Source organism: Squalius cephalus, assembly GCF_949319135.1.
Source record: "Squalius cephalus genome assembly, chromosome: 7".
Lineage (NCBI taxonomy): Eukaryota > Metazoa > Chordata > Actinopteri > Cypriniformes > Leuciscidae > Squalius > Squalius cephalus.
The window spans coordinates 29,820,508-29,834,870 of NC_137128.1; the positions used below are offsets into that span (position 1 = coordinate 29,820,508).

General features: G+C 37.3%; 1 protein-coding gene across 8 annotated transcripts in view; it reads right to left on the reverse strand.

Annotated features, from left to right (window-relative positions):
• Positions 1-14,363, reverse strand: part of ctnnd2b (catenin (cadherin-associated protein), delta 2b) — an 81,542-nt gene that overhangs the window by 61,694 nt on the left and 5,485 nt on the right. For 7 of the 8 annotated variants that reach the window (XR_013821722.1, XR_013821723.1, XM_079876129.1 and 4 more), the window contains exon 2: positions 6,219-6,352. Coding sequence is in view for 6 of the 8 variants with exons in the window: in XM_079876129.1 (XP_079732255.1) it covers positions 6,219-6,347 (129 nt within the window). In the remaining 2 variants the exon portion in view is untranslated. Of the gene's footprint in view, positions 1-1,350; positions 1,400-6,218; positions 6,353-14,363 lie in introns of those variants that run through there. The other variant, XM_079876127.1, reaches the window with a different exon arrangement.

Here is a 14,363-nt window from a genome sequence, read left to right on the forward strand (position 1 = left end):
CACAGTTCCACTGAGCAATGCTAAGCTTTGTGCTTCCTCTAGGGATCCTAACAGGCTGTTCTGCCTCAGTAGCCTGCAATGGACAGGCTCCCTGAGCGGGGAGTAGCCTCCACTTTCCACTTGTCACAAAATTTGGATAAATATAGCACTCTGTACAGACAGGAAAGCACTCAGTGAGTCACCTGGACCAAAAAATGGTTATTCTATAGCATTTAATGCATTGTTGTTGTTATCTCAGCTCCTACACTATACTACTTATTTCATCAGGTAGAAAACTGCAAGACCAGGAATGCAACAAGGATGAGAAACAGGAACGTATTCCCATTATCTTACATATTAACTCCATAAAATGCCATTAAACCTATTTGGCTAGAAAATAAACATCCAAGGGACAGAGAAATTGATTTGAATGCCTAATTGCGCCCTGTGGACAAAGACTGACATTTAAGTTTCTTCATTGGTCCGTTTGATTGCAAAATGTCACTTGGGGTTTGCCTCACGAGTTCTTTTAAGGATTTAACCCAATTTCTATAATTTCACGGGGTTTAATGAGTCCAGACTCACTCCACAGCCTGACCAAACTGACTGAGCACCATACAGTGTTAAACAGGCAGGAATGACTCAAATGAATGTAGACGTATTCCTGGTTGCAAATTACAGCAAAAATGAAGATATTCAAAAGACCTCAGGATAAACTTCAAATAAATTTAAACCATCTTTTTGTTGATAATTTGCTCATTTTCAAAACAAACTCAACACATTTATGAATATTACAAGTAATTAAAAGAACGGCTTTATTTGATTGAATATGCGATATTAATTATGTGACTGAGGAAATTCTAAATGACTTCACTTCTGGCTAAAGTAAATCACTCCTATCGGGTGGAGATATAATGAGCTGATTAACAGACTTTCCCTAAAATAATGACCAAAAATTCAGAGTTAGAATTAAATGGGAAGAAATATTCGACCTTAGCTGCACCCCTTACAAACACTGACACTTTCCCCAAAGTATCCTTGCCATGCTCATAATAAAACTTTACATGCCTGTGGCTTTTTTGAGTAGTTAATGTGTCAATTTAACAACACTAAGATACATTTCTTTAATTAACACCACATTAAAGGGATAAAAAGAGAGAAAAACTATAAGCTGAGCTTTACAGCAGCTCTTCTGAAAATTAATTAAACATAGAATGTCTGTACTTTATAAATATGACTAATATAATCACTATATCAACATAGTCTGAGAAAGAAACACTCAAAGGGAAATAATAAAATAAAGTGTTCATTATATAGAAGAAATCACACTCATTAATCTTATACTGCTAATGCAGCAGCTACTGATCTTACCATACAGTGTGAGCATTGCATATAAGTCCAAGTTGTTAAACATGCTCTCCCTTGCTGATTGACCAGTGGATGTGATTCTGTTTAGCACAAGTGATACAGGAGAATTTTAATGGGAGAGAGTCGTCGTACACAGGAGAGACTGTGTTCTGCTTGCACGTGCAACCTTGAAAACTGCACACAAAGCACACATACAAGAGACCTGGACATTTTGCCAGACATTTTGCTACATTGTTTTTATACATAGCAGAGGGGAGACAGGTCTTCAGTGCTACAGAGCATCCTTTGTCTTTATATCTACATTGGTTTTAGATGAACAGTTCAGTTTATTCTGTGAATTTTGCATCATGACCTCTGTCTAAACCACTTTTACCAAATGCCTCCAAAATCGGAGATTGCCATCTAGTGGAGGACAAAAAAAAATGGGGTGATTTATCATAATTTGAGCGAGTAGACAAGCAGTGGCAGAATGATAAACATTTATTTTCAGTGTATTTTGAAATGGACATCATGCCAGCTGCACTTAATAACAGTATCATGAATCAGAGATACTTAAATATAAAAAGCAGACTAAGAAATTGCTGAAAAACACACACAAGGTCATACTGAAACATGGATGTGGTTTATGCATACACATGAAATCATGAAAATATGAGTTTTAGTTTATGGCTTTTCTGCTAGTTTTGGGGTCTTCTTGATGCTAGTGTACTCCTAAATGTTGACAAAACACTTTTAGAACATGTCAAATATTTCTCTTTTGGCAAATGGACCAGAAATAATGATGATTTTTCTTGTACAACAAATTTTTGTCTAATAAAATATAGACAAAATATAAAATGAACGCCCTGCCTGCTAACATAGCCTACCACTGATTAGCGATAGCAAGCAAGGTCTGTTTGTCTAAATATATGAAAAATAAATGCATTTGATCAGAACAAGCAAAAACAACTCATTTTGAATGGCCATTGATGGAGAAATATATTTTTTAAAGCCAAATGGTGTAGTTACAGTATCTACCAGCTGGGGCTAAAATACTATCCCTTGATAGAGAGTAGCAATTCATGGTTCAAAAGTTTGGGATTGGAAAGATTTCTTTCTTTTTTTAAAGAAATTAATACTTTTATTGAGAAAGGAAGGACACGTTAAATTGATCAAAAGTCACAGTAAAGATATTTATAATGTTACGAAAGATTTCAATTAAAAATACTAAGTGAAAATAGCATATTTTCTTAGCGATAGATGCTATATACACTAAGTGCAAATAGCGATAGATTCTATTTAGCCTACACTATGTAAACATAGTAATAGCTGTATTTTCTTTGCAACAAGTGTAGTAGTTAGATACTATTTGTACCACAGTCTGCCACCTTATTAGGACAATAAAGCGCTCCCTACACCTACCCGATAAACACTTTATTATTAAATAACTGGTAGGCACTTTAATTCCACTTTTCACATATTTGCTTCATATCTACTGAGATGCCTTTCCAATCTGATATGTGATGGAGAAATGCGTCTGCCATCTTCAACTCGCCTTACTCTCTACGCCACACTGCAGCTGACAAATTACAGGCGTTTTTTGTACTTTGGTCTAGCCCAACCAGACACTGGTGGGCAGAGTTAGTGTAAATAGCTTCTACCAACAAGGTGGGCTATTTGCACTGATAATAATAAGAAATGTTTCTTAAGCTCCAAATCAGCATATTAGAATGATTTCTGAAGGATCATGTGACACTGAAGACTGGAATAATGACTGCTAAAAAATCAGCTTTGACTTCACAGAAATAAATGACATTTTAAAATATATTAAAATACAAAACATATTTCACAATATTAATGCATTTTTGATCAAATAAAAGCCTTGTTGAGCATAAGACACTACTTTCAAAAAAATAGTACAGACCCAAACTTTTGAACAGTAGTGTAACTAAAGCCCTTCTATATGTCCCAAGCAATCATTCAATCAATCAAAATCAAAGTTTAAAAAAGAAATACACCGACTCGGGAAAGAAAATCACCCCATTTTACATGTTTTTTTTATTGTAATAGGTCTGCACGATATTGAAGAAAAATGTGATATGTGATAACTTGTTAAATAATATGATTTTCGATATGCGTGTAAAAAACAGTAATGACACAAATCTGACAATGTAATTTTAACATTAATGCAAAAAAAAAAAAAAAACTATTTAAATACCAAAAACTCTTTGCTCAACTGGTAATATATATAGGCCTAGTTATATTAACCTTAAGAACATCCAGGTAAACAAAAACACCTGAAACTAGGTGGACTATTAGTTATTTTAATTTATCTTTGTTATCAAAAATAAGAACAAAGAGGCAAATTACAAACAATTGGGCAAATACAACAAAACAAATAACGTTATACGAATGAAATTAACAGTGCTTTAAGTTTTTCAGGTAGGCCTACATTAGATCTATTTAATAGTAGCATTCAAGTAAGAAACTAGTGTTGTCAAAGTACCACAACACTTCGGTACCAAGTCGGTAATGAAATTTTGAAAATGTGACAATACCAGCATTTCTGTAGTAACGTTACCGGGTAACGTTATATTCGGTAACGTTACCCAGTAATAGGCAGCTGCTTTCAGTCGCTTCCATGTTTATCTAAGCGCAGGGCTCCAGACTTAACTTTTTTACTTGGAGCACTGTAGCTGATATATACCACGATATATTGTCTGTGTATATTAAACCGCAAAAATACTATTTAAATATTAACCCTGGCCTGCATGTTCTGCTTGTCTCTGTGTGAATGAATGGCGAAAACTATCGTCATATCATACAGACACAGAAACTCAAAGGTCTTCACGGCAACCCGTCAAAATAAAAGTTCGGTTAAACTTGAAGAAATTTACAGAAATAATTATATTAGGCTACTGTACAGTAGGTTTAGCTACGTCTCCATGTATTAAAAATACTACTACTAGAAATAATAATAATATGTGCATAGAAGGTTGCTTATTTTTCACTTAATTTTTTTATAAGCAATATTTACGTTTAAAACAGCATGTAGCCTTCAATGCTTATATGTATTATTTACTGATGATTACCGTCATAAATAATAAAGTCATTGAATTGAATTTAATATTTTTTTCAAATGGTTAAATAAAATAGAAAAATTGTTAGAACAGATTTTGCTGTGGTACCGAAAATGGTACAGAGAACCTTTTTTAATTGTATCGGTACCGACTACTGGAATTTTGGTATCGTGACATCCCTTTAAGAAACAATACAGAAACTCAATAATCAAATGTAAAACTAAAATACTACATAGTCTTCACATGAATTAAATATACATTGATTCATAATAAAGCTACAAGAGTAATTCAGTCAAGAGCAGTGAGTGATTTTCTCTTTATCTTTTGTTGTTTGACAGACAGCAGCAGCAGCAGGTTTACTGTATTAGGCTGCTGTCACTTTAAGACCTAATGTGCGGATCCCATTTTTCCGAATCTAATTTCTTTCCCAACTGTTTACGTTCACTTAAAACATAACCAACTGTGTTTACATGAATACTTTTATACTTAATAAATAATACTTAATAAATCTTTTTAAAGGCAAGCAAGTCACACAAGTAACAGTTGCATGTTCAGTCTATTCTCTGCTGCTTTGACCTAAAACTTTTACTTTTTGAAGTAGCCTATTAAAATCATTCAGATATCGCAAGCCATTGAAATATGAATAACGTGAAATGTACATTTGTGATATTTTGATATATCGTGCACTTACGTGCAGCCCTATTTTTTAATTTTCTCTCAGAGAGAAACACTGCATAAGACATAGAGTCATGGACCCTGTCCACCAGTACCCTCTAGTGAAAAGCATCAAAAAACGATGGCAGACAGTTTTTCTCGCTCTGATAGGAGAGCTATTAGACTGGCCCACAGCAGCCTATGGCTGTGGCCTACTTTAACACTCCCCGTGTAGATTTCCAACCCTGAGAGCATGTCGCTTTTTTTCTGCCCCATAGTTAAAAGCAGGAGTGTGAGCTAAACGCTAGCAGGAATCGAAGGGCTTGTCACGATCCATTTTTATCTACACATAGTCTTGACTTAAAAATGGCCTCCAGCAAAGATAGAACTATATATATATATGATATATATATATATATATATATATATGCAAAGTGAAAGTGAGAAATACTATACATTATTGCACACTAAATTCTGACATGCAATAATCCTATAAATCATTTCATAAACGACAGAATTTTTTTATGACAGGAGGGCATAAGCAATTACAATCACCTGTCATTATTCCTGAGAGATCAAGCCAGTTTATCATAAGGTTGTGCCAACGTCTGTGAAGCTGTCCATCTGCTGACAAGCAGGTGACCAGTCTTATTAAAGATAAGCTGCGGTGTTGTAACTAGCATAGCATGAAGACCTGATTGCATCATGCCGTGTCAAATATTTCAAATTTCTTACACCACACAGCACAAAAACCTACATCCACTACTCCCACTCGTCCGCAAAACCATGTGATACTGAGGCGCAAAGGCACATTTGCAGTGTGGTGACCATCAAAAACCATTTGTATCTGTGAATTTAGACACAAGGCGCTAAATGAAACCGGTAGCACGAGATGATGGAAATGACTCACGCGAAAACCCATCAAACCTTGCGGCTCCTTAACCCAGATGGCATATGCAGTTCATCTGAGGGCTGGTATGGTTCTGTGTAATTACTGTTTACGGTATATACAGATTCAGAGAGTTTCTAATTAAACTGTTGGAAAATGAATGTTTCCATATAGCTTCAGACTATGAGTGTGAGGGGAAACATAACCTTCTATTAGAGACAAACTGTAAGAATGAAGAAATTTACAGTAGTTTGGCATGAAGTACCCACCTGTTCTTTAACAGAGGCCAAGATGGCAGAGGTGGTCTCAGTCTCTGATCCATCTCCGTTGGAGGCGTTCAGTACCGGGCTCAACATGCTGGAGTTTTCGGTGTCAAAGGGCTGGTCTGGTACTGGCATTACTTCTGTGAACCAAAACAATAGCATCCATAGTTATTCGAGACGAACTCTGCAAGGCTTTTGTCATGCTTCAGTGTACTAAAGCAATCAGTTTAAACAGATCCTTTACAAAGACAGATTGTCAGTTAAAATTACATAAAAAATTGTGGTTCAGCACTTTTCAGCTGTCATAATACTAATCAAAGTGCTTTATCTACACTTTGATTGTTTGTCGTGATGTAATAATTGTTAGACATATTTAATTAACAGTCTCTGTTTCTTTCAGTCTCTTTGACCTACTTTTGTCTCTTTATCTCTCGAGGTTTGTGATTCAAAACACAATTTCTCAGCTTGTCGCTGACATGCTTTGATTTGTATACATAAGCTTCAGAAAAGACTCAAAAACAAATTTTTCAGTTTTGTGGCTTTTAGTTCATGTGTGTTAGCTTTGATGTCATCTATACACTAATGTACTCCATAATAAAACTGTTTTCTATAAATATATTTTAAAATGTAATTTATTCCTGTGATTTCAGCAGCCGTTATTCCAGTCTTCAGTGTCACACGATCCTTCAGAAATCATTCTTATATGCTGATTTGGTGCTCAAAAAAACATTTCTTACTATTAGCAATGTTGTGAAACAATGAAACAGTTGTGCTGATATTTTTGTGGAAACTATGATTCGTCTTTTTCAGGACTCTTTGAATAGAAACTTCAAATAATCAACATTTATTTGAAAAAAAATGTTTTATGTCTTTACTGTCGCTTTTGATCAATTCAATGTCTCCTAGCTAAATAAAGGTATCGATTTCTTTCAAAAAAGAAAAAAATACTCATCCCAAACTGAACAACCAGAAATATTTGACCCATCATGCAGTTTTAGATATTTGGCCATTCAGATGCTCTCTAAAATGAGTAAGCCCCACCACTAATACAACCTACTGTAGCAACAGTGATGCAACTAAAGACCAAAAAAAAAATTGTATTATTATAACATAAAACATGTAATTGTCTGTACTTCACCAAGTGCATTAGTGGGTTTTAAAAAAAAAGATTTTGAGTAATGAAATCCCACTATAATGCTCTGGCTCTCTCAGATCAGATCACTTTCTTCATCCTCAGCTTCCTCCTTGGCAGTTGCCTCCCCTCTCAAAATCAACCACCCAAATGTTTGCTTCCCCAGAGAACAGTCTGCACACAGCAGGAACAGAGAGAAAATGGCTGCTCACGTGCGAATGTGTACCTATGAGCACCAGAACACAGAGCCTTTTTACACAACCACATCAGGTACAACTATGAACACATCTGTTCTGTGTGAAAGAGAGAATATACAAACACAGATCTTACTGCCTGAACAGTAAGATCTGTGAAAACAGATGCTAGTCGCTGGTGAGGTACATGGCGAAATGGGAAAAGTAGGGGTGGGTGATATACCGGTAGACACAATTAACCGGTAGAAATTTGTTGACTGGTAGAGATTTTGGACTATCATCTCTATCATGAGAACTTTTCATCTGCATGCGTTTTTAAGCATTGCGGTTTTAACCATTTAAGCGCTATAAGCAGCAAAAGAGAACTCAGTTTGTTATATGTGTGTGCTGTCTGAGAGACGCTCGCACATGAATCCGCTGCTCATACAGCGCTTGAGTACTGAACTGAGTTCTTTTTACCATCTAATTGGGCTTGTACGATATACTGACGTGTCAAAATGCCTGTCTATGCGAGTATCCTAATAAACACAGTAATTTATGTCTTAAGTAAATGTAAACAGTTGAGGCAGAATCTACTTTGAGTGAAACTAAACGAGCCAATGAACATTGGCATGTGATAATTGCACAGTGCGTCGCATCCTTGTTTTGCCGATGAGGAGTCGGACCTGTGACTCGGTCGTACAGCGGAAGCCCAGCAACTGTGTGGAGGGGACTTACGTCTCTGTTCCCTCCTCGGGGAACGAGGGTTACCGTCCATACGTAACCGAGACGTTCCCCTTCGTCAGTCACTACTACGTAAGTACAGACTGACGAATGAGGATATCTACCAAAACGCCAGGGCTGCTGGCCCTTCCAGCGCTCCGCTTGAGCCTCCTGGCCTGACCGCGGTGTTGGGCAGAAATGGGAGCTCTCAGCAGAGAAGGTCAGTCACTGCTGTTCCGGATAACAGATAACGCTGGGAAAGCGTGCCCTTGGGGAAGGGAATGCTGCGGAAGCCACATCCTACCCAGGAGGGAGGCACTGTGACGGTTACACATATGGACTAGCCAAGCAGGGTAGTACTACATATGTCAGTCTCTGGGGTGGTTCCAGCCTAGTTATAGGCGGGAAAGAACACCAGCAGAGACGACAGAGCGGGCTCTGTCGAGGGAAAGACACAGGCTCGTCCGCAGAGGAGCTGATCGTGGTGGAATACACATATGGGGTCGCCATAGGGACCGTGCTACATATGGACACCCAGAATATCACAGGTTCCACAATGCATACGAGTGTAGGCCTGGCGTCAGATGCTCCGCAACGTCTGACTGCCGCAGGGGTGACGGAGGAACTCACAGGGTTAGCCATTTCTGGGGAACACTACTGGAGCAAATAGATACACGTATCCGGCCCATGGGGGCGTTGCAAGCCGACACTAAGAACGGGTCCTTTGCGCTACTGGCCACTGGGGGCGAGTATACGGGAAGATACCGGCTCTACGGAGGCTATAGAATCTAGCGAACCTCTTAGCTGCTCCGCCGTCGAGGGTAGTGAGGGAGGAAGAGGCACCAGAACGGTTTCGGGCAGAAAAAGCTGCTGTCCATGCTCTGGTAACCTCTTCATGCACTTCCGGAAAGAAAGCATTACTTACAGTGCTATGCATAAGTTTAGACACCCATGCTAAAGTTGACTAAAAAGAAGAATAAAAAATCATCTTTTGGAAATTGAACTTAATGCCTTAATTTAAAAAATTAGGAAAAATCCAACCTTTAAGGACACCAATTTTCTTTGTGAATGAATAATGTATCGTAAATAAATAAATGTTCTTCCTTAAAATACAGGGTGCATAAGTTTGGACACCCCTATGTTAAATTCCCATAGAGGCAGGCAGATTTTTATTTTTAAAGGCCAGTTACTTCATGGATCCAGGATACTATGCATCCTGATAAAGTTCCCTTGGCCTTTGGAATTAAAATAGCCCCACATCATCACATAGCCTTCACCATACCTGGAGATTGGCATGGTTTTATTTCAGTTAGCCTAATAGCTGGTTTGATTTGCATTGAGAGATGATCTTATGGAAAGTACTCCATGCCAATCTCTAGGTATGGTGAAGGCTATGTGATGATGTGGGGCTATTTTAATTCCAAAGGCCAAGGGAACTTTATCAGGATGCATAGTATCCTGGATCCATGAAGTAACTGGCCTTTAAAAATAAAAATCTGCCTGCCTCTATGGGAATTTAACATAGGGGTGTCCAAACTTATGCACCCTGTATTTTAAGGAAGAACATTTATTTATTTACGAATTACGATACATTATTCTTTCACAAAGAAAATTGGTGTCCTTAAAGGTTGGATTTTTCCTAATTTTTTTAATTAAGGCATTAAGTTTAAATTCCAAAAGATGATTTTTTATTCCCCTTTTTAGTCAACTTTAGCATGGGTGTCTAAACTTATGCATACCACTGTATAATGGGCTGAATATTACATATTCATTTCGGTTTATGATTTCATAACTGTCAAAAAGTCACATTATAGCCAAATCCAGCTATAATCACTAATGAAAAACCTAATCATTTTTGTTGGCTTGTTTTTGTAAAGAAAAAATGTTATTAAAAAATTGACAGGAGTAATGGCTGTAATTTTACATTTGCAATTTTCTGCAATGGGTGTCATTTCACAATATTACTGTTTTCACAGTATCATAATGTTCCTAAGTGAGCTGAGCAGAGACTTTTTTTTATAAAACATTAAAAAATCTTGCCAACCAACTTTTGAACAACAGTGTATAAAAATGTATTGCCGTTCCACAGAGTCTTTACATGTTTTACTATAAGAAATTCTCTGCATATAATAATCACTGAATGAAATCTGAATGTTCAACATTCCAAGTAAACACTATTTCACCACTGGCTTGCCCTGTCAACATTAAAATGAAATAGTGTCCATCTCCTTTTTATGCTGCCATTATACAAAATAATGATGCAATATTCATGTAATTTTGATCAAAATCAACTTGCATACATATCATATATCATTAAAATCAAGCACACTGTTGACTTTCTTTGAAGTGGTGTTATTATCGGAATATTGAAAATTTAAATTTTATTCAGCAATGTTTATTATATGTGGAGAATTTCTCATAACAAAACATGTAAAGACTTGCTGAAACTGGATGGAGCACTAAGAACGGGCTGTGCCTTGGAAGCACAATACATCAGCAAGCGGAGTTATAGGATGCATTAATCCAAATGAACATTTACTATATAATAAGTACTCTGATTTCTGACTCACAACACAAGCATATTACACGTTAAAAGGAAATGGCAAAACTCTTTAACATACTGAATAGACCATATAGAAGCTACTGTAACTGGCTGAACACACCCTGTGTGTTTAATGGAAAAAGAAAGAAAAAGAAAAAGGCATTACTGAGAAACAGGTAAAAGAGTCTAATTGTATTAAGTCACATGATTGCTACAATCACTCCAAGGCCACAGTTACCTTAGAAACAGGCCTGCGCTGCTCAGTGAATGTTTTCTGTAATTTTACTAAAACGCCTTTCACAACGGCCCCTGACCTGTCAGATAAGGCTCGAGACAGCATACGGGAGAGTCCCGTAACACAACCTCAATTTCATTGTCAAACACTAAACAAATTGAACAGTGGAAGAGCCAGAGCCATTGTTCCCAACAAGCGGTTATATCCCATTTCACTTCCTCAGTGGCACTTTTTCATTTAAAGTGACAAAAGCTACATTTTTGGATTAACGTACTTGAATGTGCTTCCACAATGACTTCTGTCTGAAACCACTGAGGTGAATGTAGACATTTTAAGCCTTTCCACTGAATTGGCTGCAGATATCAAATAGCCAAAAAAGGGAAATTGATATAAATTGATCAAATTTGTGAAATGTTCATAATTAATGTCAGCCGAGAATCGCTGAAAGCCCTACAACAAAGGAGGATCTCTCTATTGGGGCTCATGTCTGAATGCCTAATTTGTCTATGACATCATGCTTGTGCCTGCTAACAGGCTCCCGTTTCCATAGAGATATCAATCCATTATGACAGTCTCTCTCCAAGAAGGCAACCGTGAGGCATACGGATCATTTCAGTGATGCTGCACACGGCAACTAATTCTTCTCAAGATGCTTTGCACTGATGATTCAAGGTGGTTTTGGATGGCAAAAAACTAGGCTATTTTTGACTGGATCTGCATGAACAAAATTATTTAAAAAAAAATCTCAAGCGTCTACACTGTGCTCCATATCTATCTTTCAGCATGAGTTTGTGTTTGCTGCATGTGTAGGTTCATATATGATGGTGTAAGAGTCTCGTGATTGCACCCAATGGAATTGCTGCATCTTCCGTCCTTTGGGATTATATACAACTCATAGCAACAGTATCTACAGAAACAGAAACCAGCAGAAATTAACCAAAAATCAGAACTGCAGAAACCTCAGTCCAAACATCTGATCAAATTTTAAATAATATATTTTTTTTTACGCTTTACACTATGCAATCTTGCAACCGGTTAATCTTGTTATCTGCATTAAACATCTCATTCAAGACATCTGCCCTGCCTTTGCATTTTCATCCCCATTACATCCCAGTAAGACTCTGGCCATATGCTTTTGACAACGGTTTACTCCCCTCGGACGTTCCCCGTTTTGTTTTTCCGCAAGATTCAGAAGACTTACTCCCAAGATCTGATCACCAGGTGAAACGCCAGATGTTCCAGAAAAAAGGATCTACCTAAACCCACAGGACATGATGGTGTTCGTTCGGCTGATGTTGCTATTGGCAGACATCACGGTTGTGATCCCAGGTACACAATTAGTCATGTGATCCCGCAGGATACTAAAGTATCAAAATGCACAAACAAAAGGCACATATTGTGTTTACAGTTTTACACATTCACACGCTTTTACACACCCAGCAGTGTTTGCAGTGTAAAATCAGGCTTGATTAGTTGCTGGAATTAATGAGACAAAGAAAACAAGGGCGGTTCATTAAGAACTAGCATTTGGAAGATAAATATTTATGTGAAATCTCATGCGAAATCATTCAAATAAAATTTGAATTATTACAAAGTATTTTAGTTATATAACTTAAATGCCGGAGGATGGGAAAACAAATATTTTACAGCTTCATTAATCACACAGACATTAATCAGTCCTGTGTATTCTGACTGCAGACATATTTGTTTATTTATTGTCTCGACACACGACTGACAAGGTTGGGAATGAAACAGCAATAAAATTCTGAGCACACTGCAAGATTAAAATGTTCAATAAGGTCTTAAAGGAAACTAATCTCTTTTTCTGTGAGGCTGGCACACTGGGAGATGACGTTATGCTCTCCTGCACAAAGCGCCGAAATGAGACTGGAGATAATGTGTCTTTTATATTGCAATAGGTATATTTAATTAACCGTGTCTTTGCTGTAAACATTTTTAGTGGACTAGAAGTGTATGATACATGTATGATGCGCATTCATTTAAATTTAAATAAGAGTGACCACTACAAAAACTTGGTTATGCCATCACTATATCACTGCACATTCTAGAGCTAATTAGCTATCGGCAAACGTCTTGGTGGAGAATTGTATAGTTTTTCCAAGACATGTCTCCTTGCCTAAAATGTCAACGATACATTGAGAGGCAGCGCAAATGTGAGGCAATTAAAATGCTCCTCAGATCATGTTCTCAAAGGACAGCTGAGCGTGACATCGATGATAAAGAGTAATTATGTGAGACTTGCTGTGATCAAACAGGCCCCACTGCTTATTAGGGCTTTTTCTCCTCTATAGTCTCTGGTGATGATGTTTGGGTGCATTTCATTTTTTTCAATGGCCACCTCTTCCACTCTTTCCCCAGCATATTAAAGGAAAAGCCTGTGTGCATTAAGAACTATAATTGAAACAATTATCCCTTTGGTGACTTTTTCAGTCTCTAGTTGAAAAAAAAAAACAGAAAAAAGCTCTCTGTTTAGTTCTTTTCTAACTCACTGATGTGAAAAAATGTTTGTTAACTTTTCAAATATGTCTGCAACCTTCAACTTCCATGAAGGAAACTACTTGATGATTTGTGACATGCCAGGGAACTGACATATATTTGTAATTCTGCTGTACGCCTGCCTGGAAAATGCATCATGGGATATCAGTATAAGGCATGGATTTTTCAAGCGTGGCACGAGGACATTGCTGCCATGCCTGTGTAGCTCTGGGTGGAAGCGGTTGGCTCAGTAAGAGCCCTGACCTAGTATGGGATTAATGACTTTGCTGCTGAAGAGAGTTGACATTGCTGAAAGCTGTGTTTACTAGTGTTATCTATGTACAAGTGGTAACAGTGGAAATGTAATACACACACTGAGGTCTCCAAGACAAAGCAGTGTGTTATTCCTTAAGGATGAAGAAAATTAATCTAATGGAGACCTGAACTTGCAAATGTTCACTGTGTTACAGTATGTCAGCCCATTTGCTGTGTTTGTTTATGAAAAGCTAATTTAAGACCACATTCTGCATTTGTTTCAGATTGTTTTCACCGACATGCTGGGACCCTCTATAATTGGCTGCTGAATGATGGCTAAGAGGACCCCTACTGGTCAGACAATAGCAGGACTCAAACCTCTCACTAATACAAAAATGTTCAATCATCTTACTTGGAGATGTCAAAATCAAAAGCAAAAAACAAATATTTTCATTCTAACCAGTGATAAAGCTTGTCATCACAGGTCTGTGACAACTACAACATTTTAATTATGCATTCTGAAAAAAATAAGGTTATAAGATCAAATACAAAATATTTGTGGATAAGAAGTAATATTAAGTACAAGTCTGGCAGA